The sequence below is a fragment of the Erpetoichthys calabaricus genome, chromosome 1 (assembly GCF_900747795.2).
Source record: "Erpetoichthys calabaricus chromosome 1, fErpCal1.3, whole genome shotgun sequence".
Taxonomy (NCBI): domain Eukaryota; kingdom Metazoa; phylum Chordata; class Cladistia; order Polypteriformes; family Polypteridae; genus Erpetoichthys; species Erpetoichthys calabaricus.
Genome location: NC_041394.2, coordinates 152,932,625 through 152,957,888, shown reverse-complemented (window position 1 = coordinate 152,957,888; position 25,264 = coordinate 152,932,625). Strand labels below are relative to the sequence as shown.

Below are 25,264 nucleotides of genomic sequence, written 5' to 3'. Positions count from 1 at the left end.
CAAACTGTTAAAGTTTGTCTTGCAAAGAAAGATGCAACCATAAAAGTTTAAAAAAAGCACTATTATTGTATTGTTTTATTTGTAGTCAGGTATGCTGGGTGTCTGCGAGGAATAATTTGGAAATGACAGAATCTCTATTCCCGTTCAGCAATCGCCACCAATTGACGTTCAATTTCAGCTTCAGTCAGTATCCTAGAGAGGAAAAAAAAGATTTTGATGCATTAGAGTCTTTACATGAAGATAAAGGTTGGTTTAGCCTTTTCTAGTTCTTAAGAGTACTTGTGAAAACTTAAATTTAGTAATCTGAAAAAGAAGTTGAAAGACTTGTTTCTTATACTGCAGTATACAGTGTTTTCACTACCACTTGTCACATTTGTAATTTGTGAACAGTTTCAGAAAAATTAAAAAAGCACCAGTCAGAAATGTTTATAAATATATTTGTGTTGAATTGTTCCACTAGTGTATGAGAAGCATGTTTATCCTTTCAAAGGTGACAAAATGATGAGTAAAATCTGAGACAAGTTCATACAAAGGAAGATTCCATTTGAATCATGACTGACAAAAAAGTAGCTAACAGGAAAGCAAGAAGTGAAGCATCAAAGAGTTCTTCAGCACCTACGGCCCATCCGGGATGACTAAGATAACTACGGTAATTTTGCAGCCTGGTTTATTTAATTGAATCTGTAAAGATAGGGAAAATACTAATGTTGCTTGCCTCACAGTTGGCAACTTCTGCTGAAGATGATCATTCTGCCTCAAGGCCACCATAACCACTGTGTGCACTAAAGCTGAAACAACCAAAACTTTGGTTCCTTGCCTGAGTTGCTGTAGGTCTAAAACAGTTGACAACTGAGGAAAGAACTTGAGCTCAACAGCGCAAACCATGGAACAAAGTGTTGCTATTTGGTTTCTTCTGCATCACTTTAATGAGCCAACTACCTCACAGCTCAAACACACTCCTACCTTCTCAATCTGCACTAATGGAGATTGTTTTGACTGGCATGTTAGGTGAATTGGAGATTCCACTTTTCACTCTTGCCTTGTAACGATGTTCCTGGGATCTTCAACAGTTTGCTGTTGACACTTTCAATCAAAAAGGTATATTCAGAAAATTAATTTAATATTTTTTCCTTTGCCCTGGCACTTTGTACGCTCTTCGTAACACATCTGTTTTTCTCTCTCACATGATGTTGTTTAACAGATTTTTATTTAATATGAAACACCCAATTATCAATGGTACTGTACTAGTTAAAAGATTTAATTTTTTTAAAACATTCCAAATTATGTAAGTTTTCTCACCCACAAAGATCACTTGTACATGATATACTGAACTGGAACTGGAAAAAATGATATAAGGAATGCCACAATACAAGAGAATATCCTGAGCAATGGCGGTTTGTAACGTGGGGAGCTCTGGTGCCAACCTCCCAAATATTTTAAAAACTCTACTCAAAATAATTAGGTAATGCAAAATAATCATCCATCCATCCATTTTCCAACCCGCTGAATCCGAACACAGGGTCACGGGGGTCTGCTGGAGCCAATCCCAGCCAACACAGGGCACAAGGCAGGAACCAATCCCAGGCAGGGTGCCAACCCACCGCAGGACACACACAAACACACCCACACAACAAGCGAACCATGAAATAAATTTATTTGCACGATGTGCTTGGTGTCAGAGCATGTCAATATCCACTAAAAATTGGTTCTGACTTGTATTTGTTTCATTTCTGTGTGAATACCTACAGTATATTTCTTGAGTGAAGGACACTGGCCAAATCAGAGTGTATGTCAGTGTTTAATCTTTTGGCAAGCAGGTAACCTGAGGCTGCCCTTTACTTAGTTGCGTTCAGATCCCACATTTATTGGCAGCGAGTTAGTGTAGGTTTTTTTTTTTAATCTAATGTGATTGGACAGTCGTCAACACACTATTTCAAGTTCACCTCAATTGTTCATACCCGCCATTAATGTAACTACAGATGAGTGAGTGCGACTTCACAGAGATGGGAACTTCAAGTGAAACTTCAGAAATCAAAGAAAATCTGGTTATTTTTTTAATTAAATACCCCTTCATTAGTTTTTCACTTGACGAAAAAAGAAGATAAAAGAGCTTGGAGCAGACCAACCTGACTTAAGAATTCAGCAGCAGGCAAGTGATTGAGGACGAACTAACATACAAACTTCTTCCTGCTCTTATGACAAATGGAGTAGTGTCTTTTTTTTTTTTTTGCTTTCCCTGTTTGCTGTTTCAAAGTGTTGAAGCGTTGTGAACAACAACGGGGGTACGAGACCTAAAACATCTTTCTGAAAAATGCAAGCAGCATGAAAGTAGCCACAGTCATCTAGAGCCGTGTTTATCAACCAATGTGGAGCGGCACAGTGGTGCGCCATGAGAGCTGCCCAGGTGTGCAGTGGAAATAATAGTGTAGCATACTGGGCCTGAACCTGAGAAAGACAACCTTCTTGGGTGGTCATGACTTGTCTGAGGAGGACAGGACTACCTGGAGAAGCTGGCATAAAAACAGCTCTGTGATCTCTATGTTGCGGACACATCACTTCGAGCCAAGGTTCCCAACAGGGGTTGGTGCTGATGAAATCTAAGGGGGCATTTCTGGTCGAAGACATATTAAGGAGGTGTTGAGGACCAGCCGCCGCCCCCTTGGGCAATACTCGCAAGAACGTGCTGAAAAGTTTGATTAATACTAAAAATCATCAAACTCATGTTTCAACCAATTATTCTAAATGTCCATTAAGAAAGACCCGTCCGTATTAAATAGTAGGTATTGGTACATTATATTTACAAATTTCAGATCATGCAAGTCCTTACAAGATTAACACACGTGCAGAGGGCCGAATCTATGCATGTTTTGACAGGTTCATTGAACATTGCTATAAATATGTGAGAAGTTTTTTATCAATACCAGGTTGTTTCGGAATTCCTTCAAAGCAAGTGTAAATCTAAAATTACAGTGTGGTACCTATAGATCACATTCAAAGGAAAACTTACATGGAGCTACATATGAAAAACTAGGGGGCTGCTCGCTTTGCTCGCCAACCCCCCAGCCTGCACTACACACCATCCACTTTGCATCTCTGCTGCTCGCGTATGTGGATTTCACTTTCACCAAACAACAACAAATCTCATGGATACGCCTTTTCATTGGGAAGAAACACTACTTTTCCCTGATGGCAACACAAATTAGACAATCTACAAGTCTTCCATCATCATATTTAGCCAAAAGAGAATTTAGCATGGTCAACAATCTATTAACAAAGAAAAGAAACAAATTGTCAATAGTGGAATGTAGCAATTTAAGATTGCTGATGACAAAAATGGCACCAAACATCGAAAAATTAAGTGTCATCACACCAAGCTCAGCCCTTTCACTAGTAATATTATATTAATTTTTTTAATAATATATATTTTTTTAATCATACTTTGAGCAATATACCAATATTGTTAATATCTTCTAATAAAATAATTTTAAAATATATCCTTGTTTTTAAATATATAGTATAGTATGGTTCACCCAAGAGGGGGTGCTATCGAATCACTCTTTGAAAAAGTGGGCTCTGACCCAAAAAAGGTTGGGAACCTATGACTTAGAGCATTTCAGATGCATGTCTAGGCTGCTAGAGTCCTTCTGCCCTGGGTATGTGGTCGCCAGCGGGCCTCACAGTGCTAGAGGATAGTGGGCATATGAGTTGCCTCTGAGGCAGAGAGGGGCAGGCCTAAGAGTGGAGCAGCTTGGAGATGCCACCAAAGTGATCACTAAGTGCTGTGTCTGTGAATGCAGGTCTCAGAGCTGCTTTTTTACCGGCTTCTCTGGTAATCCCACCTCTTCGAATGGTTGAGCACATGTAAAATACAGAATGTATCTGGTTAGTAAGATAGTGGTGTGCCTTTTAGTTACAAAAAGTATGCCACTACAAAAAAAAAAGTTGGGAATCACTGATATAGACCATAGTAAGAGGCATTTTTTTTTGGCAGGCTAAGTGAAATGACTCGATTTAATTTGAAAGTAATTGAGAAATTTTCAGGCTTGGAGGAAAGGAGGGCAAAATTTATGTTCAAGGAAACATAGGTATCCTGATCGTAAAGGCAGAATAAGATTTAGGTTGGGCTTATCCTGTGGGTGTAGTACAAGACAGGGTCTATGGATCTTACAATGTGAATTTGTGCCCATGTAAGGTACGCCTAGCAACCTTGCATAGGACTGGGCAGATTGGCAGCAAATGTAGAATAAAATTAGGATGTGAATGACTCTGTCGGTGTAGTAAATGATAAACTGGGATGCAAGACTTGAGAAAAATTAGGACTAATGATTGTATGATGTGGCTTTATGGCATACAGTTGAAATGGCCACAGACTGAGCACTCTTGTTAGCAAAGGCAGAATAAGATTTGGATTGGACTTATGCTATGGATGTGTTATATGCAGACAAAGTGCACATTATTGGAAGATTATGGGGGTGTGTGGACATTATGGTGTGAGTTTTGGCAGAGAGGGGGAACTGGGCGAGTTGGTAGATGATTGGGCAATTTAGAGACTGGTGTAGTATGAAATTTGGGTGGCAGACACACCTGTTCCTTTCTACATCTATAGGACATGTTATGGGAAGAACAAGGGGACTATGGATATCACAGACTGAAGTTCTGAAGCACAGTAGAAATGGGAAAGCTGGCATCAGATTGGGCAGCATGGTGGTAAAGTGTATGACACATTTTAGCCTGGATTTGTCCCATGGGTTTGGTACTGGATAGGCCAAGATGTGCATTGGCACTATGATGAGGACCACGAGAGCATGTAATAATAATAATAATTCATTACATTTATATAGCGCTTTTCTCAGTACTCAAAGCGCTATCCACACAGGGAGGAACTGGGACGCGAACCCACCTCACAGGTGGCGCAGTGGTAGTGTTGCTGCTTTGCAGTAAGGAGACTGTGGAAGATTGTAGGTTCGCTTCCCGGTTCCTCCCTGTGTGGATAGCACTTTGAGTACTGAGAAAAGCACTATATAAATGTAATGAATTATTATTATTATTTATTATTACAATCATGTAGAATGACCAGAGAGGGAGAGAGAGGGAGAGAGATGTGAAAGGCACTTTATAATAGGCTAGTGCTGCTTCTGTTTGTCCCCCCAAAAACTGTGCCCCTGCCCAAAGTTTTTTCACCAGCCACCACTGAACCTAAGTAAAGTTGAAGACTGGCAGTAGGGTAGGGCAACAGTCAGAGATCAACAGGCTGGTGATTCACCACTGGCCACTGAAGCACTTAGGCAAGTCAGTTATCTGTTATGTGGATAGCGTTATTGCTGGTAAAGTAAAATGGGATTAGATAGAGAAAAGGTGAAATGCAGACACAATATGAGATCTTGCAAAAATGATCAATATGAATAACATAAAAGAAAGTGAGTATGTCTGACAAATACAAAAAGAAAGATTAAAGTTTATTGTGCTGAATAAACAAGGAGGGGAAGCAGAACACAAGATAAAGCTTGGTTGAGCCATGATTACCTGAATTTTGGTTTGTCTCTAGTGACGACAGCAACTTCAATCTCGCTTGACTTAAAGTCCAGTGAAAGGACAGAAGACAGGCACATTATTGCAAACTACAATGAAACAAAAAGAGAAGTTAACAGAAATAAAAGGACTAAGCTGGACTGATGTTAACTGTGTTGCTGGGCAGCCCACTGAGATTTACCTCAACTGTGGTATTAAAGGTCAAATTCATTTTTTTGCGAATTTTCTTCTCAAGATAGCTATTGGCTTCAGTCTGCTTCACACCTACACTAGTCGCCTTGTACCCACAGTAGTAGCCAGCTGGGTCACACTTCAGAAGCATAGGACCAACCTCGTTATCAATAGCTAGGAGAATCATACCTACAGAACAAGACAATCATGTGTTACATACTGTCAACATGTACAATAATTCCAAAACGTCATCTGGTTACCTTCACTTAAAGCCAAATACAACAAATGTGCATTTCTGTCAGAACAATGGCCATGAGACTGTATGCCGTTTCAGTCTATGAAGGTCTCATTTTAAGAGTGAATTGCCTGCTGTTGAAGATCTACTGCTGGCAGCTGCTACAATTTAGCAGTGACAGATAAGTGTTCAGTTAGCACTAAATGATGGCAGCTAAATTATATCTTCAAGGACAGTGTGCCTAATTTGGGCTTTTCTTTCCTTTTATTACAGGGAACCATAAAACAGATTCAGCATTAGCATGGGGAAAAAAGAGAGCAATTTTCTAAAAACCTTGTAGAGGTTACAAAAATAACCTGATTTCTTTTCCACAGTTTAAAAAGAACATTGTTGCACTTACATAAAATAAAAGCTGAACTTTGTTCATCATTTAACATATTGGATGTGAGAGGTCTTGAAGTGAACTACTCCACCCTTACCCATTTGTTAAAGAAAATTTGTAGCCAGCATTGGTGAAACCATACCAAGAAACCATTCCCATACTTTAAAAGAGATTTTTGTAAGTTTACTTCTCTCCTTAAGTAACACTGTCTCACAGACGTGTTTTTTGGACGGTTATTTTGAAAATTTTAGAATTTTGTTTTTCTAATGTAAAAAAGGATACTTTAAATTGTTTAGCTTTGATTGCTTGGTGTTTAATGGTAAGTACTTCAGGTCCTTCAAGGGTTCATTGGTTCTACTGCAGTAAGTGCCACGAGCCACAGCAAATAAAAATAAATACATAATATTCAACAATCCTTACTGCTGAAAACACAAAAGCTGCAATGCAAGGGGGTTTATACGATTTTAGTCCGCAAAAAGTAGCCAGCTTACTGATTACAGAATAAATGTAATCCTACATTTTTTCCTATATTGGTAAGCTTTTTGAATAACTGAGTTGATTCTGCAATGATGAATTCATGTGCTAAGATATTAACGATGTGTAGTGTATGATGGAAACTGTGTCATGGCAGCCGTCTTTCAAATTCATACACATGTAACATCATTTATGAACACATCACTGAAAAAAATATAATTGACAGATTTGTACTTGTACATTTCATATTTATGTTGGATCAAAAGGTGTACTGACTGAGCTGAATGTTTTGGCCATATCTGGTCTATACATACAGCGGAGAATTATAAGAAAGTTTATTATAAATACTGCCCTAGCAGTTTTGCTATAGTTGTAATAATAAAACTATATATCCTGAATATGAAAGATTTATTGTAGTTTAAAATTACATCTATATGTTACAGGACACAGATTTTCGTGTTAATGAAGTATGAGCAATGACTTGAATAAGATTGTTTCACTTAAAAACCAAAACATCTGGGAATAACCGTACATAACAATACTGTTACACCCCTTTCACATAGTTTGGGGGTGAGGGATAAGCAATCCTGGCAGCAACAGGCACTAGATAGGAACCAGCCATGGAAAGGGTTTTAGTCCATTATAGGTCACACTCATACACACACCCACATATACGGATATGGAATGAAAATCAGTATATCATTAAAAAAAAAAATAAATAGTAAAATTTAAATTGAAAAACTGAACAAGGAAAGAAAATAAAAGGGCTTTGTGTATCTACATAAAACATAAGGGTAGTAATCAGACCTGGAAGAAGTACAAACAATTTATGTATGTGAATTGCATAGCAATGTTATATTACAACATTGCAGCAAAAAACATCAAAATCTGCTGATGAAGCCGTTGACAGCACTTGATGAATTTTAGTCAAATTAAAAGATAAACACTATGTTTCACTTTGCACCATTTTTATGCACACCTACTTTATTTGACGTTGAGACTTGGTTCTTCTGAGAGCTGATGTCATAGCCTGTCTTGCTACAAACTCAATCAGAATGCCCACTTAGCACACATATATTAATGTATTCCAAAATTCCATTATTAATTTAAAATGCACTTTTTTGGTCTAATGACTTCATGATAAGCACATCCGTTAAGCATACTTAAGAAATGTGACTACATCTATTGTTAGAAATATCTTAAATGATTCCCAAATGATGACAAAAGTCTAATTTCATATAATGCATACCACAATGACAAACATACAGTATTTAGGTACATATAATCAGTTCAATGCCATGCACTGAACTGCCATCTCATCTAGGGACAATTTATTTCTTTGCCCACTGCTGCTCTGTAACATGAACTGAGTAAACAAGAAAGAAAAATGATGTGCTGACGTATATTCAGTTAAATGCACTTCTAAAAAGATAATACCAAAGTATTTCAATTACATAATTTCTAAGTGTTTTGCAGATAACGTAAACCTTGTATTTAAGAAAAAAATGTCACTGCAATTGCTTACAAAAAGACTACTGTATAATATGATTCAAGCTAGCTTGTAGGTGCATTGTTTTTATTATTATTAAATGATTTTATTTAACTTGACTCCTCTGTCTGTTTGTCTGGGTCAAATCTTGCAACTGATTTTAAACCCACTTTTGGCAAAGCAAATTTCTTCAAATTTTGCATACGTGTTCAGTATTGATGACAGTACAATAATCAGTCAAAACCTATGCAATTACGTAAGCAATTTCTCCGAAATTAATGGTTATGTGATTCCAGTTAACGCACACACACAACAATGATGGAGAGAAAATATAGTGAGATATAGGAGCATACAAGTGAGAGACGCATCGGATTGCCCCTGCTTGCCTCTTCCAGTGAGTGGAGTGGGTAAATATGCATGCCGACTTTACTTGTTTACTCTTGCGAAGGAGTAGCCTTAATGATCACTGTGAGCTAAGCTTGTCGTTCTGTCATTGATATTTTTTTTTTGCAGCGACAGAGTGCTAATCCCATACGAACAGAAAATTAGACACCAAAATATAATTCTTTTTAGTATTCAAATAATTCTGCAAAGAAGATATATTATGTAATACTTTTAAAGAAGCTTCCCATTCGTGAAAAATGATTTAAGAAAAATGATTTGCAAAATACTCATCCATCCATTTTCCAACCCGCTGAATCCGAACACAGGGTCACGGGGGTCTGCTGGAGCCAATCCCAGCCAACACAGGGCACAAGGCAGGGTGCCAACCCACCGCAGGACACACACAAACACACCCACACACCAAGCACACACTAGGGCCAATTTAGTATCGCCAATCCACCTAACCAGCATGTCTTTGGACTGTGGGAGGAAACCGGAGCGCCCGGAGGAAACCCACGCAGACACGGGGAGAACATGCAAACTCCACGCAGGGAGGACCCGGGAAGCAAACCCAGGTCTCCAGGTCTCACAACTGCGAGGCAGCAGCGCTACCCACTGCGCCACCGTGCCGTCCTGCAAAATACTCAAAAACTAAAAAGTAAAATTTAAAATATATAAAACATTTTTTTTAAGTAGAGTGATTTTATTTACTTTAGTTATAAATGCACTAGAAAACATAAAATAATTTTTTCTTTAACCACAATTTTTACGGTTATATGTGACTAAACAACTTTCAAAAATTGTTTGAATCAATTAATTTATATGCGCCCTACAGTTTTATTTAGTCACATATAACCACAAAAATTGTGGTTAAAGAAAACTGTATTTTTTGCTTTTTAGTACATTTATAACTAAAGTAAATAAAATCATTTTACTTTTTTATATACTTTTTTTATATACTTTATTTTACTCTTTCCTTTACTCTTTAGGGGTCAACTAAATTTATTATTTGCTATACTAGTAATGCATATTAATGTGCCTCCAAAGACCACCTTTATTCCCATCCCTTAATCTATCATAATTTCAAATAGTGTGGAAAAAGATGGTCAATAAAACTGTATACATTTTTTCAGTTTGCACCAAGCTGATCATGCAGTGTTGAAGGCTAAACCCATCAGCACACAGCAGCCCCATATCACATTATAAGAAACACTGGATTTAAAATACAATGCAAGAAGAGTGTAGAATACACATCTGCATGTAACTGCTACTGCATAGCAAGTGCTATCCATCCATGCATTATCCAACCCGCTATATCCTAACACAGAGTCACGGGGGTCTGCTGGAGCCAATCCCAGTCAGCCCTGGGCGCAAGGCAGGAACAAACCCCGAGCACGGTGCCAGCCCTCCGCAGAGTAAGTGCTATGTTAAAAGTAAAATAAAGCTGGCAACTGACAGAAAATTTAGTTGAAAACTGTTGCTATTTTTAAGGAAAAGGTTAGGCATGACCAGTTAAAGTTGGTAATATGAAATACTTAGTCGAGTCAATTTAATAGCACCACCTTATTAATGCCTGTTATGGCTTCTGATACAAATGAAACATTCCACTTCCTAAAAAATACTATCCAAAGTTTTCTTGTTTTTGTAAACTGCTCCACTCCCACATGCTTCATTCATGACCAAAACTGGACTCAAGTGACATTATGACATTATGTCTGCCTAATTTATTCTAAACAAATAGTGGTGTAAAGTATCTTGTTCCATGTATTTATGTCAGATTTTACATTATCACAAATTAGGTCATGTTGATAAGAAAATGTTTACATTTACAACCCAAAATCAGAAAGTTAGGATGGTATGGAAAATGTGAATAAAAAACACAGTCATTGTTAAATGTACTTTGATTTTTATTTCATTGCAGACAGTAGGAACCCAAGATACTTCATGTTTTGTCTGGTCAACTTCATGCATAGGTGGTGCAGTGGTAGCACTGCTGCCTTGCAGTAAGGAGACCTGGGTTCGCTTCCTGGGTCCTCCCTGCATGGAGTTTGTATGTTCTCCTCGTGTCTGCGTGGGTTTCCTCCCACAGTCCAAAGGCATGCAGGTTAGGTGTATTGGCAGTCCTAAATTGTTCTTGGTGTGTGTATTCCCTGCGGTGGGCTGGCGCCCTGCCCGGGGTTTGTTCCTGCCTTGCATGCTGGGATTGGCTCCAGCAGACCCCCATGACACTGTGTTAGGATATAGCAGGTTGGACAATGACTGACTGACTTCATTCATTTTATTTGTTAATATTCATCCATTCTTGCACTTCAGGCCTCAACACATTCCAAAATAGTTGGAACAGGGGCAAATTACGGTCAATAATAAGGTAAAAAAATGAAATAATGATGTGATTTCAAACAGGTGATTGTACTCTATTGGACTCTATACAACATTATAATGAAAGATGTAATTTCAGAAAAAGTAGAGATTGTTAGTCTATAAGAAAAAAAAAATCCATAAACACAATTAACAGTGTTACTGTCCTTCATGAAATATATTATTTGTCTTATCACTTGAACCTTGTCTTAACAAACCAGAAATCCCAAATAACTTGGATGAACACTCTTTTCCAGTAAATTTACAAGTCCTTCCTGCAGTGGTGTCCTTCCGGAGTGGTGGCTCTGAGGCTAGGGATCTGCACTGGCAATCGGAAGGTTGCCGGTTCGAATCCCGTAAATGCCAATAGAGATTCTGCTCTGTTGGGCCCTTAAGCAAGGCCCTTAACCTGCAATTGCTGAGCGCTTTGAGTAGTGAGAAAAGCGCTATATAAATGCAAAGAATTATTATTACATTATTGTTTAAAACAATTTTAAGCATTCAATAACTAAGCTATTTCACAAAAAAACTGTACTTAACAGTTTACTAAAACCAGAAAGTTTGTTTTATCACAGCATTGCTGTTTTCTCAAATTAAAATGTTAGCTGTTAACTCAATGCAGCTAGCACTTGAAAGTTGATGAGATGTTTGCTAATTCCAATTGTTTCTAACACCCATACTTCATTGTTTTTTTAACTGAACACTTCAAGTGGCACAGTTTCATTCACACCAGGAAAATACCCACTTACTGCAACCCAGTGGCCTCATTTCGGCATTCTGTGTATAAACTTGTGAAATGTCGGCCATGCGCTTGCAGAGTATGTCAGCTGGAATCTCATATCCATATTTGTATTTAAACTCTGCAGCTTCATATCGAGCTCTCTGTACCTGGGAGCGGCTGTCAGCTAGAAAAAAAGAGAACAGGTTTAGGCAAGTGGCTGAATGCAGACATTCTCCTCTGGCACTGTGATATACTCCTCACCTGTCATCCCAGTCATTACACAACCAATGCGGCTGGTGAGCTGAAACATGTTGGTGAGTGTGCTTGGGTCCAGCAGCTTGTCCTACATAGAAAGAAACAAAATTTTGTGATTATTCTGTCTAAAGTTCACACTCACCTGAAAGTCTCTCTAATTGGCAATAAGATTGCTTCTTTTGACAGTCCTGCAGTAATGTGTTCTAGTCAGGGCCCGTCCCATTCCCTTCAGTCCATTTCTTAGTATAAGTCACATCTCATCATTATTTTATCTTCTCAGCCACTTTTCCTAGTGAGGGTTGAGGCCAAGCAGGTCAGCTCAGACTTTCCTTTCCCCCAGCTATAGATTCAAGCTGTTCCTGAGGAATTCCCTGGCTTTCCCAAGCCAGCCAAGAGATATAATCCCTCCATCATGCCCTGGTTCTACTGCAGGGTCAATGCCCAGTGTGACATGACTTAAACAGTCCAAGGGGGAGCTGTCCAGAGGGGATATCCTGCTGCCACTGCTCCAATCTGCATGTCAATCTCATGCTCAACTTTTTCCATCACTCATGAACAAGATCCCGAGACACCTGAACTCTTCCAATAAGGCCACTTTTTCCTCCCTCACCTGGAGAGATCAATCCACTCTTTTCTGAGAGAGAATCCTAACCTCATACTTGGAGGTGCTGATCCTCATCCCAGTCATTTCATGCTCATGAGCAAATGCTCACAGCTAGGTCATCTGGAGCTTTGTGCTCCTGGTAGGGTCTCCATTAGGTTCACAATGCAGGTACATGATAAAAAAACAGTGTAGCCTGCCTGTTATAGGGTTACTGGAACCCACTTCTAGATCCAGGTCTTGTGGTGGCATCTGCTGGCGAGCACCTGGTGGTCAAGCAACCCATATAACCTAGCCAGGCTCAGCTGAAACAGCAATGTTGAGCCAGATGTGTGGGCACAACCCGTGCAAGATGAGATATAGGGTTGGGTGCAACGCCAGTTTAAGGGCGGGCATAAGCAGAAAACACCTAGACCCTAGCAATGGAGACTCGCTTTGGAAACTTGGAACTACAAGTCTACATTCCTTAATCCTGGAATCTTTGCTGTGTTCTGCTTTGGATAGGCCTATAACCATAATCCTCACATTTGCACTCTCACAGCATCTATTCAACATTACCGGAACTTTTTTCTGCGTCACAGCCACAACACAGTCTTTTCCACGCACAGCCACTGTTGTCAGGCCACTCTGAGTAATGGCTTTGAAGGCATATTCTAAAGAAAAAAGAAAAGAATCAAAACTGAACATGTTATTTTGGGTAAAATTTTAAACATTTCAGATTATAAAGAGTTAAGTATGAGAGTTAGCAATGAAAGAATCAAGAAAGAAAGCCTCTGATTAATGAACAACAGTACAAACTGTATCCCTAAACCCATTTACTGTTAAAGTGTTGGTTATATTCCAAATCACACAGTCAGTCTAGGTCTATTTCACAACTATACCACCTCATTTCCACTTATTGTACATGTTCAATCACAGTTCCAATCCAGGCCTTGACTTTGTCACAATTCCAGTCTGCATCAAAACAAATGTTGGTACCAGTACACTTTCTAAAATATGATAAATATGACAACATTAGGACACTGCTGCCAAGAGAATGTACAGTAAATTGATGTAAAGCAGTTTCCTGTCTAATTTTACTACCGCTATGCCTATTTGGGCAGGTCTAAACACTAATTTGTTAAAGTAATCTTTTTAGCTGTCTAAATACTAGTATTTAAGTAAACAGATACTTTCACTACATTTGGTCCTTACTACAATGCACTCAAGGTGTGTAAACTCATTTTTATGGTAATATTGTAGGAGAACAGTACAAATCATGCAGATGGGCAAACTGACAATTTGCCACTTAAAATGTAGTGTATTCAACACAAATGTAACTAGTTACTATAAGCACCATTTTCCTGGTTCCCTACTTGTATTTTTCTGCTTTTTCATTACATAATATTAAAAGCATTATATATCTGCTGCGGTAATTCAGTTACACTCACTTGAAACTAGGGACTATCACCATGGCATCAAAAGCAATGTAGAACATGGAGACCAGTCCATGTCAGGGCAAAAATGTATAAAATCAAAAATGCACTGTCAAGAAATAGTTACTAACTGACCCAGCATTACTCTTTTTTGTTTAAATTTACACCTACTCAAGGGAAAAGCACTTCATGCATTCTTCAGTATATTAACTGCTCCTTTCTGTCTACTGAATAACTAACTTCGATTACTGCCATGATTTTTTTATACAAATACTAAACACTTTTTATGTGAAAATGGAGCTGTATTGACCCTGGAGTGTTAAGACATTTGAAATAAATGCAACTAAACACATTAAGAAAAGTTGGTATGTCAATTCTAGTTCATCCATCCACTTATATTCCTGCTTAATGGAATTCAGTGTGTTGTAACACAGTTTTCCATAAAGGTTGGATCAGAAATGTTAAAAAAAATAGAATGTGGTTGGGGTACTTTAGAGAAGAAACAGAAAAGCAACAAGATAAACAAACAAAGGAATAGTCTGTGTAAAGTTACTGATAGTTCTACCATCCTGACACAGATTAGCTTTATAACTGAGGGAAGTGGAGTGCAACCACAAGTCTTACCTTACATATTGACTTCTGTCACTTATGTTATGCAGGCCTTGGATAGACTGCCTGGTCCTTTTATAATAGATTGGGGCAATTCTGACCCCAGAAATGATTCTGGGAGGCTGTTCAGAAGTAGTTCCTGGAGGAGGTTTAAAGACTTTCCAGTCACTAAACATCTGAGCTTGGAGTCAGTAGCACAGTGAAGACCAAGGCTCACATTATAGCAGGAGGAACAATAGGAAACAGGAGAGGAGGGTAGGAAGAAGTACTTCTTAGGTTCTTGTCATGGACAGGTGGACCAGTCACCCTATACAGTTATTTGGAGATCTTTATTGTATTAAGCATGCACAAAAAGATTTATGATTTATATGTTTTTGTTGTTATTGAGCATTTGAATTACTTACTTCCACCCGGTGTTATCTACTGCATTTCTGTTATTTTAACTGGGTTTGTGGTCATTCCATTTTTTCACCCTACAGGCCAAAACTGCCACAAAGTCAGGACAAACAAAAGTTGAAAACCATCAAAAAAGAATTCTCTCTTAAAAGGATATTTCCTTTATCAAAATAAAGTACAAAAGTTACTAACTAAAAAAGGTGGTCAGTTCCCAAGCACAATTGACTACAGCTGTGCTTTATGGTTAGGCTGTTTGAGTCCTCCAGTTACCACTCTACAAAAACTTAGTATGACCATAAACCAGATTTTTAAACTATTTCAATGGCTTGCAATTAACTTTAGAGCCAATTTTAAAATCTCCTTCTCACATACAGTATAAAAAAATGTGCCCACCATTTTATGCAAATGAATGCCGCAGGCAGAAGCTAAGTGGAAGAAAGAAAGTTTGGCAAAGCTCAAAGATGTAATAAAAAATACATACAAATTCAAATGGGGGTGATTGTTCGGGTTGTCCCCCATGGATTGTTGAACTCACTTACTGTATATACATATACTCTGAACAATAGTGTTTGGGACTACAGGCACTTGGTGATGAAATACAATGTATATTACAGAGAACTAAGGTGTCCCCTTGAAGGTCAGGTCGCTCCAATTCGCAAAGCAGAAACAGGGAAGAGTTGGTTCAGCAAATTGTCCAACTTCAAGCCCTGGATAGAACACAAGCTGAAAGTGACAGAATGTCTTGGTAAGTTTAAAGTTTTTGTAGCTCAGTAAAGTGAAAAGCATGAATTGAACTCATACACAAGTGTTTCAGTTATGGGCAATTGTAGACAGACAGACAGACAGACAGACAGACAGACAGACAGACAGACAGACAGACAGACAGACAGACAGACAGACAGACAGACAGATAGATAGATAGATAGATAGATAGATAGATAGATAGATAGATAGATAGATACTTTATTAATCCCCAAGGGGAAATTCACATAAAAAATAGGCGAGTCTTGGCGTGTAAAAATCCATGTCCAAGTAGTAAAAAGTGTCCAGGAAATTAGTCCACATAAAAGAAAGTGGTAGGAGTGATCAGAGAGATAGAGAAACAGGTAAAAAGATAAAGAAGATGAAGTCCTACATGGAGCTGCTGAAAAGGCTGCCACTGACGGTGGCGCCTAACTACATAATCATCATTGTATGTAGCATGTTCAAGAGTTAGGAGCTCTGGTAACCTAGAATTATTAGGTTGTGGTAAAAAAAATAACAATAATAATAATAAATATTGTGTACAGAATCGTACTCAGTTACATAGTACTTATGATATATCCAGTTAACTGACACCATTATAACCAAGGCCCAGTCTCTTAGGAAATTTCCTGGGAGAAGCCAGGTAACACATCTAGTCCTTTAAATAAAGAAACAAGACTCGTTATTTTAGTATAGTATACAGTGGTGTGAAAAACTATTTGCCCCCTTCCTGATTTCTTATTCTTTTGCATGTTTGTCACACAAAATGTTTCTGATCATCAAACACATTTAACCATTAGTCAAATATAACACAAGTAAACATAAAATGCAGTTTGTAAATGGTGGTTTTTATTATTTAGGGAGAAAAAAAAATCCAAACCTACATGGCCCTGTGTGAAAAAGTAATTGCCCCCTGAACCTAATAACTGGTTGGGCCACCCTTAGCAGCAATAACTGCAATCAAGCGTTTGCGATAACTTGCAATGAGTCTATTACAGCGCTCTGGAGGAATTTTGGCCCACTCATCTTTGCAAAATTGTTGCAATTCAGCTTTATTTGAGGGTTTTCTAGCATGAACCGCCTTTTTAAGGTCATGCCATAGCATCTCAATTGGATTCAGGTCAGGACTTTGACTAGGCCACTCCAAAGTCTTCATTTTGTTTTTCTTCAGCCATTCAGAGGTGGATTTGCTGGTGTGTTTTTGGTCATTGTCCTGTTGCAGCACCCAAGATCGCTTCAGCTTGAGTTGACAAACAGATGGCCGGATATTCTCCTTCAGGATTTTTTGGTAGACAGTAGAATTCATGGTTCCATCTATCACAGCAAGCCTTCCAGGTCCTGAAGCAGCAAAACAACCCCAGACCATCACACTACCACCACCATATTTTACTGTTGGTATGATGTTCTTTTTCTGAAATGCTGTGTTCCTTTTACGCCAGATGTAACGGGACATTTGCCTTCCAAAAACTTCAACTTTTGTCTCATCAGTCCACAAGGTATTTTCCCAAAAGTCTTGGCAATCATTGAGATGTTTCTTAGCAAAATTGAGACGAGCCCTAATGTTCTTTTTGCTTAACAGTGGTTTGCGTCTTGGAAATCTGCCATGCAGGCCGTTTTTGCCCAGTCTCTTTCTTATGGTGGAGTCGTGAACACTGACCTTAATTGAGGCAAGTGAGGCCTGCAGTTCTTTAGACGTTGTCCTGGGGTCTTTTGTGACCTCTCGGATGAGTCGTCTCTGCGCTCTTGGGGTAATTTTGGTCGGCCGGCCACTCCTGGGAAGGTTCACCACTGTTCCATGTTTTTTGCCATTTGTGGATAATGGCTCTCACTGTGGTTCGCTGGAGTCCCAAAGCTTTAGAAATGGCTTTATAACCTTTACCAGACTGATAGATCTCAATTACTTCTGTTCTCATTTGTTCCTGAATTTCTTTGGAGCTTGGCATGATGTTTAGCTTTTGAGGTGCTTTGGTCTACTTCTCTGTGTCAGGCAGCTCCTATTTAAGTGATTTCTTGATTGAAACAGGTGTGGCAGTAATCAGGCCTGGGGGTGGCTACAGAAATTGAACTCAGGTGTGATACACCACAGTTAGGTTATTTTTTAACAAGGGGGCAATTACTTTTTCACACAGGGCCATGTAGGTTTGGATTTTTTTTTCTCCCTAAATAATAAAAACCATCATTTAAAAACTGCATTTTGTGTTTACTTGTGTTATATTTTGACTAATGGTTAAATGTGTTTGATGATCAGAAACATTTTGTGTGACAAACATGCAAAAGAATGAGAAATCAGGAAGGGGGCAAATAGTTTTTCACACCACTGTAATTTTGTTAGAGTTGCTGTTGAATTAGATAGACAGACAGACAGACAGACAGACAGACAGACAGACAGACAGACAGATAGATAGATAGATAGATAGATAGATAGATAGATAGATAGATAGATAGATAGATCTTTATTTGTTACAAGGAGAAACTTCAAATGCTCTCTTATATTTTTGTAATTAGTTAACAAGAATCTTTTTTTTCATTTGACAATACTGCGCTGTTTTAATTTTCTTTTACTTTTCTGTCTATGCAGGCACTTCAGCTGCCTTGGTATAAATAATTCGTCTAAAATGATGGAGTTGTCTTCTATCTGAATGAAATTGTCACTATCTGAATGAAATTGTCATTATTTGTTTCCAGAATAGTCCTTTACACATTGTATGATACTTATTTTTTGTGTCTGTTACATTTAGTTTTCATATTATATTTATAGGGTGGCACAGATGTGCCATGGTAGTTACAGTAAGGGTATAAGGTTTTGCGTCCCATGTCCTCCCTATGTGGAGTTTGCGTGTTCTCCCCATGTCTGCACTGTCCAAAGACAAGTAGGTTAGGTGAATTGGTGATGCTAAATTGGCCTCTGTGTGTGTGTGTTGGGTGTTTGCCCTGCAAAGGGCTGGCACCCTGGTCAGGGTTTGTTCTTGCCTTGTGCTAGCTGGGATAGGTTCCTGGCAGCCCACAATCCTTGTCTGGATTAAGTGGGTCAGTAAATGACATGACATATTTACAATTAGTTTTTACCAAAATTGGCTTATACATTCTAAATGCAACTAAACTGAACTGACTACTGCTATGATGAACCTTTTCCCAGTGAAGTCTGCACAGGATAAATCAAGTTCTGAAAAAGAATGGATTGCTGACTGACAGATTGATTGACATTATTCAGGACTGCCCTTAATTCCATATTGAATGCTTCCTAATTCAATCTTTGCACTGATTGCAAAATGTTAAAAATTATTACAGAAAATCTCCTGAGACATTAAGGGATTAGTTAGTGGTAAAAAGTCCACAGCATTTCATAAATGTCAAAACATGCACAAATCTTTCCCAAAGATGAAAATGTATAATAGTGTTACAATGTTGTGCCTTGTGCAGTGCAGCTTGGCCCCTTGCCTGGATTAAAACTCACAACCTTGCACTGATCAGCCTAATAACAAACCTGGGAAAAACTGTCAGGCCTTTTTAGTTAAAAGGTTAGCCTGAGAAGCTATGGTCACTCAATGTATAGTATAGTAGTGATGTCACTGCGCTTCTTAATGCATCTGGCTCACACTTTATAAACAAGAGAAAAAATAAAAACTAAGGAAAACGGACAGATAAAAGACACAACAGTTTATAATTGAGAGAAACATTAAATCATTATTAATGTCTGGAGCATTAAAGCTAGCATTCTTCACTTCTATGGGCCTCTCTGTATGTCTTGTGTCCATCCTCCACCTTCAAGACAAATCTTATCTCTCTTTCTCTATTTTTTGTTCTTGATTTCGGAATTCATTTCACAAGCGAGTCCTCTTTTACAAAGTGTCAGACCCAGTTTTTCTGGCATCATGTTTCCGCTCCTGCCATTTCTACCACTTCCTCTTTTGTTCTGTCAGCAAACCTAGTCTCAAACAGGAGATACAATGAAAAATCAATTAGTGAAGCCTAATGAAATGTCCAAACACCTATTTGTATTCTTGCCGATGCTTCCAAAATCCACTTTTATATTCCATGCCTCTGTCCCATAGAAGGTTACACTACACACTATACTGTTGTCACTGCTTATAATTCTTCTTATGGCCTGCAAAATTCTTGCTAAAACAGGAACACATTGTACAAAACTGGTGGTAAGTAAACCACAGCTCTTCTTGAAGCAATATTACGCTAAAAAGGAAAGAAAAATGATGCAATGCTGCTCCTTTGAAATAGATGAGCAAGTGCACTTCTGTAGATCTATCAAGAAACTGACATGATGGGCTATTTTGTTTGCAAGAACAGATTGGTACAACAAGGAGTATAAAATAGCTCATACTACAAACTGAGACAAACACAAACGATTCTGAACTCCCGAAGATCTGCTCTTTCATTTCTTATTACACATGGACTTGCAACTTTGCTCACACAACTTTTACCCTGTCTGTTTTGGCAATAATGGTCTTGTGTTTCATTGTTGATATAAAACCTAATGGAGGGCGGGGGTTTCAGTCGGTGTTTATATACGAGACGTTATAAAGCTGCTGCACCATTCACCGTGTGGATGAGTCACGATAGACCTAACAGCAGTTACTCAACCGTACATTTTATGTACGGAAACAGACCTGGCCAAAGAAGGTGGGAGATATTGGCAAGCGTTGCAAAATGCTAAAATAAGCAATACTGGCCTGCTAATACGTAGCCGCTAAGAAGTTTATCAGGAGCTGTTGAGAAAATAGGCAAAAGTCGCACAAGTTTTCCTGTCGCCGGCCTTGATGGCCCCAAGCAAGGCTGCTTTCCATTGTCTCCGTCACCCTACTGAGATGACTGGCAGTTTTTCTGACGTGCTTCTTTCCCTTCCTATCTGGGCATCACGCCCATACACGCACTCCCGGCCTGTCGGACACTCACCTACTTGGTATAACCTCCCTTCGGGAGAGAAAATGGTGATGTGCCGGTCAAAACCGGCGCTGGAGCCTCTCGACATGGTCCTGGGTGGAGAGAAAAGCAGGCAACGCAGTTTACGAGCTCCACTTTCACTTTCTCTTCGTTGCTTCGACACGCTGGCTGACGCGGGTGCCCGCTGGATTCCCGGTATTAACTGGAACTTCAGTGCAAAAAATCGCGGGACTGTGGCCAGGTGACCCGAGAGCTGCCAGCACCTGAACTTGGCGGCTGGTCGAGCGGCTGTACCCTGGAGACCGCGGAAGTGACATTTCTTTCTTTCTTTCTTTCTTTTCTGTTCTGTGTGAGTGTATTGTTTCGGGGCAGATCACTTACACTATATCACTTAGTAGATTCCTTAGGAGCGATGCTATTATTAGAATATGGACGAGTCATCCTGAATCAGCCAAATACATCCAATGCTATCGTGGAAACCACCACTCAGCGTAAAAGGATTTGGCAATCTTTGTTTCTCTTTCCGTACGTAACTTGTGGGATGCCATGCCCAAATTGTCCGTCAGTGCAGTTCAGTAAATTGGCGTTTAACACTGTGTCCACCAGCATAATGTAACTGAACAAAGTGTTCGGCACATACCACGCATTCCCCACACAACTAATATGATTGTATGATTTGGTGAATCATATTAAGGACAGCACGGTGGCGCAGTTGTAACGCTTCTGCCTCACAACAAAGTAGGCAGGTTTCAAGCTGCAGGTCCTCCCTGTGTGGAGTTTGCATGCTCATCCTGTAACCGTGTGGGTTGATTCCTGTAGCCAAAAGAGATGCTAAATTGCTCGTGTATTTGATGCATGCTGGGATAGGTTCCAATCTCCTCTTTACAACCCTGCCCAGGCTGTAGCACGTTTAGAAAATGGATGGATATTATATTTTAGCCTTCTGGTTAGGGGGCTCTATCCTGGATTGTTCGCTGCCTGTATAGGACCTGGATGTAGTGGGTGTGAAAACAGATGAGTAGATTGTAGTGTCCCGTGATTCATTAAACATTGCACAACACGATCTTGTATAGTTAGGACACCCACCGTTTCCGATATTTTGGGTGAGGACTGAAAAACTCTAAAACTACTTTTAATGACATGAAAGGGTACATAACTTAGTTAAAATTGGGAACTTGTGATAGGTGGCTTGCAGTGAAATACCTGCCAACTCCAAATTGAATAGGGCTTTTGCAACAAAGATGTATCTTAAAACTGTGGGAAGAGAGGCCCTGAATATTTTACATTATTAAATGTAATTAATTTTTTAAACTATCCATTAAAGTATTGTAATAAGAAAACAGCTTGGGGAAACTTCAAATTTAATTTTTCAAGGATTGACAATACTTGATTTACTTTAAATATAACCACCATATACCGTAAGTATTATATTGTTTACATTTGCTGTCATACATCAGTGGTATTGTTTTGGGCTTTTGTTCACAAATACAAATTTTGCCCCATGATTGTGATATTAAGAATAATAAAAAAAACAACCTATATAACTAGGGCAGCATGGTGGCACAGTGGTAATGCTGCTGCCTTGCAGGAAGGAGACCAGGGTTCACATCATTGGTCCTCCCTGCATGGAGTTTGCATGTTCTACCCATGTCTGTGTGGGTTTCCTTCCTCAGTCCAAAGACATGCAAGTTAGGTGCATTGGTGATCTTAACTTGGCTCTGGTGTGGGGATGTGTGTGCCCTGTAATGGACTGGCACCCTGTCCAGGGTTTGTTAACTGCCTTGTGCCATCTGCTAGCTGGGATAGGCTCCATCAGACCCCTGTGACCCTGTTCAGGATAAAGTGGGTTAGAAGGTGACTGACTGATCTATATAACTCCTTACTATACAGAAAACTGTACCAAAGCACTTTTACAGGTGTTAGTAGTTCACACGACCAAGCATAACACAGATTACTGAAACATTTTCTTACATGGTAATGGACCAACCACAAGCTAATGAACAGGTGCAACAGCCTGGAAGAAGGTGAGTTAGGATGCAGGGTGGAAGAGTAAGGAGACAAAATAGAGGTAGAGGAAGAGGAGGCTGAGTACACAGGGTTGTTCCTGATGAAATAAGGGCCACCATTGTGGCGAACTACTCTGTCCTCAATCATACAAACATTTCGTCAGGAGAACAGGTGGGTACTGTAATATAAAAATATGTATATTGTAAAGCTTCAATGTACAGAGTTTGTAGTAACTTGATTTTCTGTATATTTTCATTACGTAGTTGATGCTGTATTGTACACTAGTATATTTACTGTATGTATTTTCTCCATTTTACAATACTGTTCAAATAGGACTGCAAGACTACCTCACAGGGGTGGTGGAAGGCATCTTTTGACTATTTAACAAGAGGAGGCCATTTGTGCCATGGTGGGTGCAAATAATGCCATTTGACTACAGGAGATACAGAGAGTTGTGATTGAAGACAACAAAGTATTTGAGAGCGTCCCATTTGTAAGTGTCTCAACAATTGACAGACACCAAATGAGCATGAAACAAATCTACCAGGTCCCATTTGAAAGAAATGATGACAGAGTAAAGGAGCTGCGTTACCAATATGTTCAGGTAAAATATTTATTTGCATACTGTAATCTACAGTAAACAGTACAACTTTAGTTATATTTCTGCATTGTACAATAAAGTAAGTAAAATCTGAACAGGTTTGCATCTATTTGATAAAATATGTTGTCCAAAATACTGTAAACAAAATAACATTTTACACTACTTTATGTACTATATGTTTTTTTTTTTGTTTTGTTAGTGTATAGCATATAATGGATCTGGATTCGAGGGAACCATGATTTCATATATGTTGATGGAGCAGGCTTCAATCTGCCTAAAGGTAGAAGGTGTGGAAGGAATCTCATTGGTCACAGAGCTACTGTTGATATTCCAGGCCAAAAGGGAGGGAATATCACCATGTGTGCAGCCATCTCTGACATTCCCCTTGTAGGCCCGTACAACACACAACATCTGTTGACCTTTTTAGACACCATAAACAGTGATCGTATACCTGAAAATGAGAGGGGTCTAATCCAGAATTATGCCTTTGATTAAAATGGTCCTTAGTTAATTATCACAGAGTACTATTTGTTTATACGCTGTTGAACCTAATTATTTATCACAAAGCATTTAATCATCTCAATAACAACCAGTTTTGATGGACTGTGTACTATGCAGGTCTGAAGAGGACTTTCCATGGAGAGGTAGAGGGCAGACTAGGTGGGAAACCTTGTACTTTTGATACCAGCATGTTTTTTTTTTCAATATCTTTATTTGAAACCAGGCCTATTTACACTGTTTAGGAGACAGACATGTGTGAAGGATCTATATTGTGTTTATTTGGTGAAATTATTTGCTATACAGTATATCAGTTAAGTTTGCATATTTTTGAGTTTTCAATAGCTTTGAATTTGGTGGACTGGTCCAGTTAAAAGGTAAGAATTTCTTATTGTAACATCTATTAACTTTTTTCAACTAATTTAGTGACATTTTAGTATTCATAAGAAAAAAAGGGAAGATTGCTTATACATTTAATGTAGGCTTTAATAAAATAATCACATTGAACATGAAACAGAAGAACAAGCTGTAATGAACCTGCAGATTTTTTTTTATTCTTAATTTTATTTCTTCAGATGGGTTTAAAATTTTTAAACTTTTCATATAAAAATGTCAGTATGCAACTGCCAAGGGGATTGTACTTTTTCCAACACATTTTTCTCTACTACAGTGCAGCATAGAGCTAAAGACTAACCGGGTCAGTCTATGGTAAGGCACCCATTCCCTCAATTGCTCACAGTGTGCTGCTATACCATGCTTCTTAGATTATATTTGTATCACTTTCATGGGTGCATTTAAGATGTATAATATCAAGAATAAAATGTATGTTTGGAGACTGCTTTGTCTTATTCTATGTGGCAAAAAGTAGCCTGGTATCACTGAGTATGCCATGTGAATTTCGATACATTAATTTTGCCTAGTACTGTCAGCACAGACAACCTAGTTCTGAACTATGGATCAAATAATTTTCCTATTGTTATTGCCTGGCAACTTAACGAGAATTAGTACCTACATTGCACCCAAAGATACTGGGATAACTTCTAGCTCCCCGCAAACCCTAGAAATGGATGTAATGGGTAAAGAAAACAGATGGATGAATTAATGGATCAAATCAACATATAATCTTGGACTGGCTCCGGCCTTGGTACTGCATGCTGTTTGGACTAACTTCAGCTATCCATGATCCTTCAACGGATACAACAGAAGGTTTACAAATGAGCAGGTTAGGTGGATTGGTAATTCTAAATTGGCCCTAGTGTGTGGGTGTGTTTGTGTGTGTCCTGCAGTGGGTTGGCATCCTGCCCGGGATTGGTTCCTGCCTTGTGCCCTGTGTTGGCTGGGATTGGCTCCAGCAGACCCCCCGTGACCCTGTGTTTGGATTCAGCGGGTTGGAAAATGGATGGATGGATAGATGAATGAGATCAACTAAGGGAGGTGGGCCTAACTGTGGCTGTTTTTTTTTTACTTTTTGTTTAACATTACACAGCAGTTACGTTCTT

General features: G+C 38.9%; 1 protein-coding gene across 1 annotated transcript; it reads right to left on the bottom strand.

Moving 5' to 3' along the window:
- Window positions 1-46: 46 nt before the first annotated feature.
- Window positions 47-21,188, bottom strand: LOC114656179 (proteasome subunit alpha type-6-like). The gene is made up of 7 exons (XM_028807630.2): window positions 20,672-21,188; window positions 13,158-13,252; window positions 12,005-12,086; window positions 11,772-11,927; window positions 5,711-5,889; window positions 5,524-5,618; window positions 47-192 (listed from the first exon to the last, which is right to left on the bottom strand). Exons 1-7 carry the CDS (start codon window positions 20,745-20,747, stop codon window positions 135-137), a joined length of 741 nt encoding a protein of 246 aa, XP_028663463.1. The 5' UTR covers window positions 20,748-21,188; the 3' UTR covers window positions 47-134.
- Window positions 21,189-25,264: the final 4,076 nt, after the last annotated feature.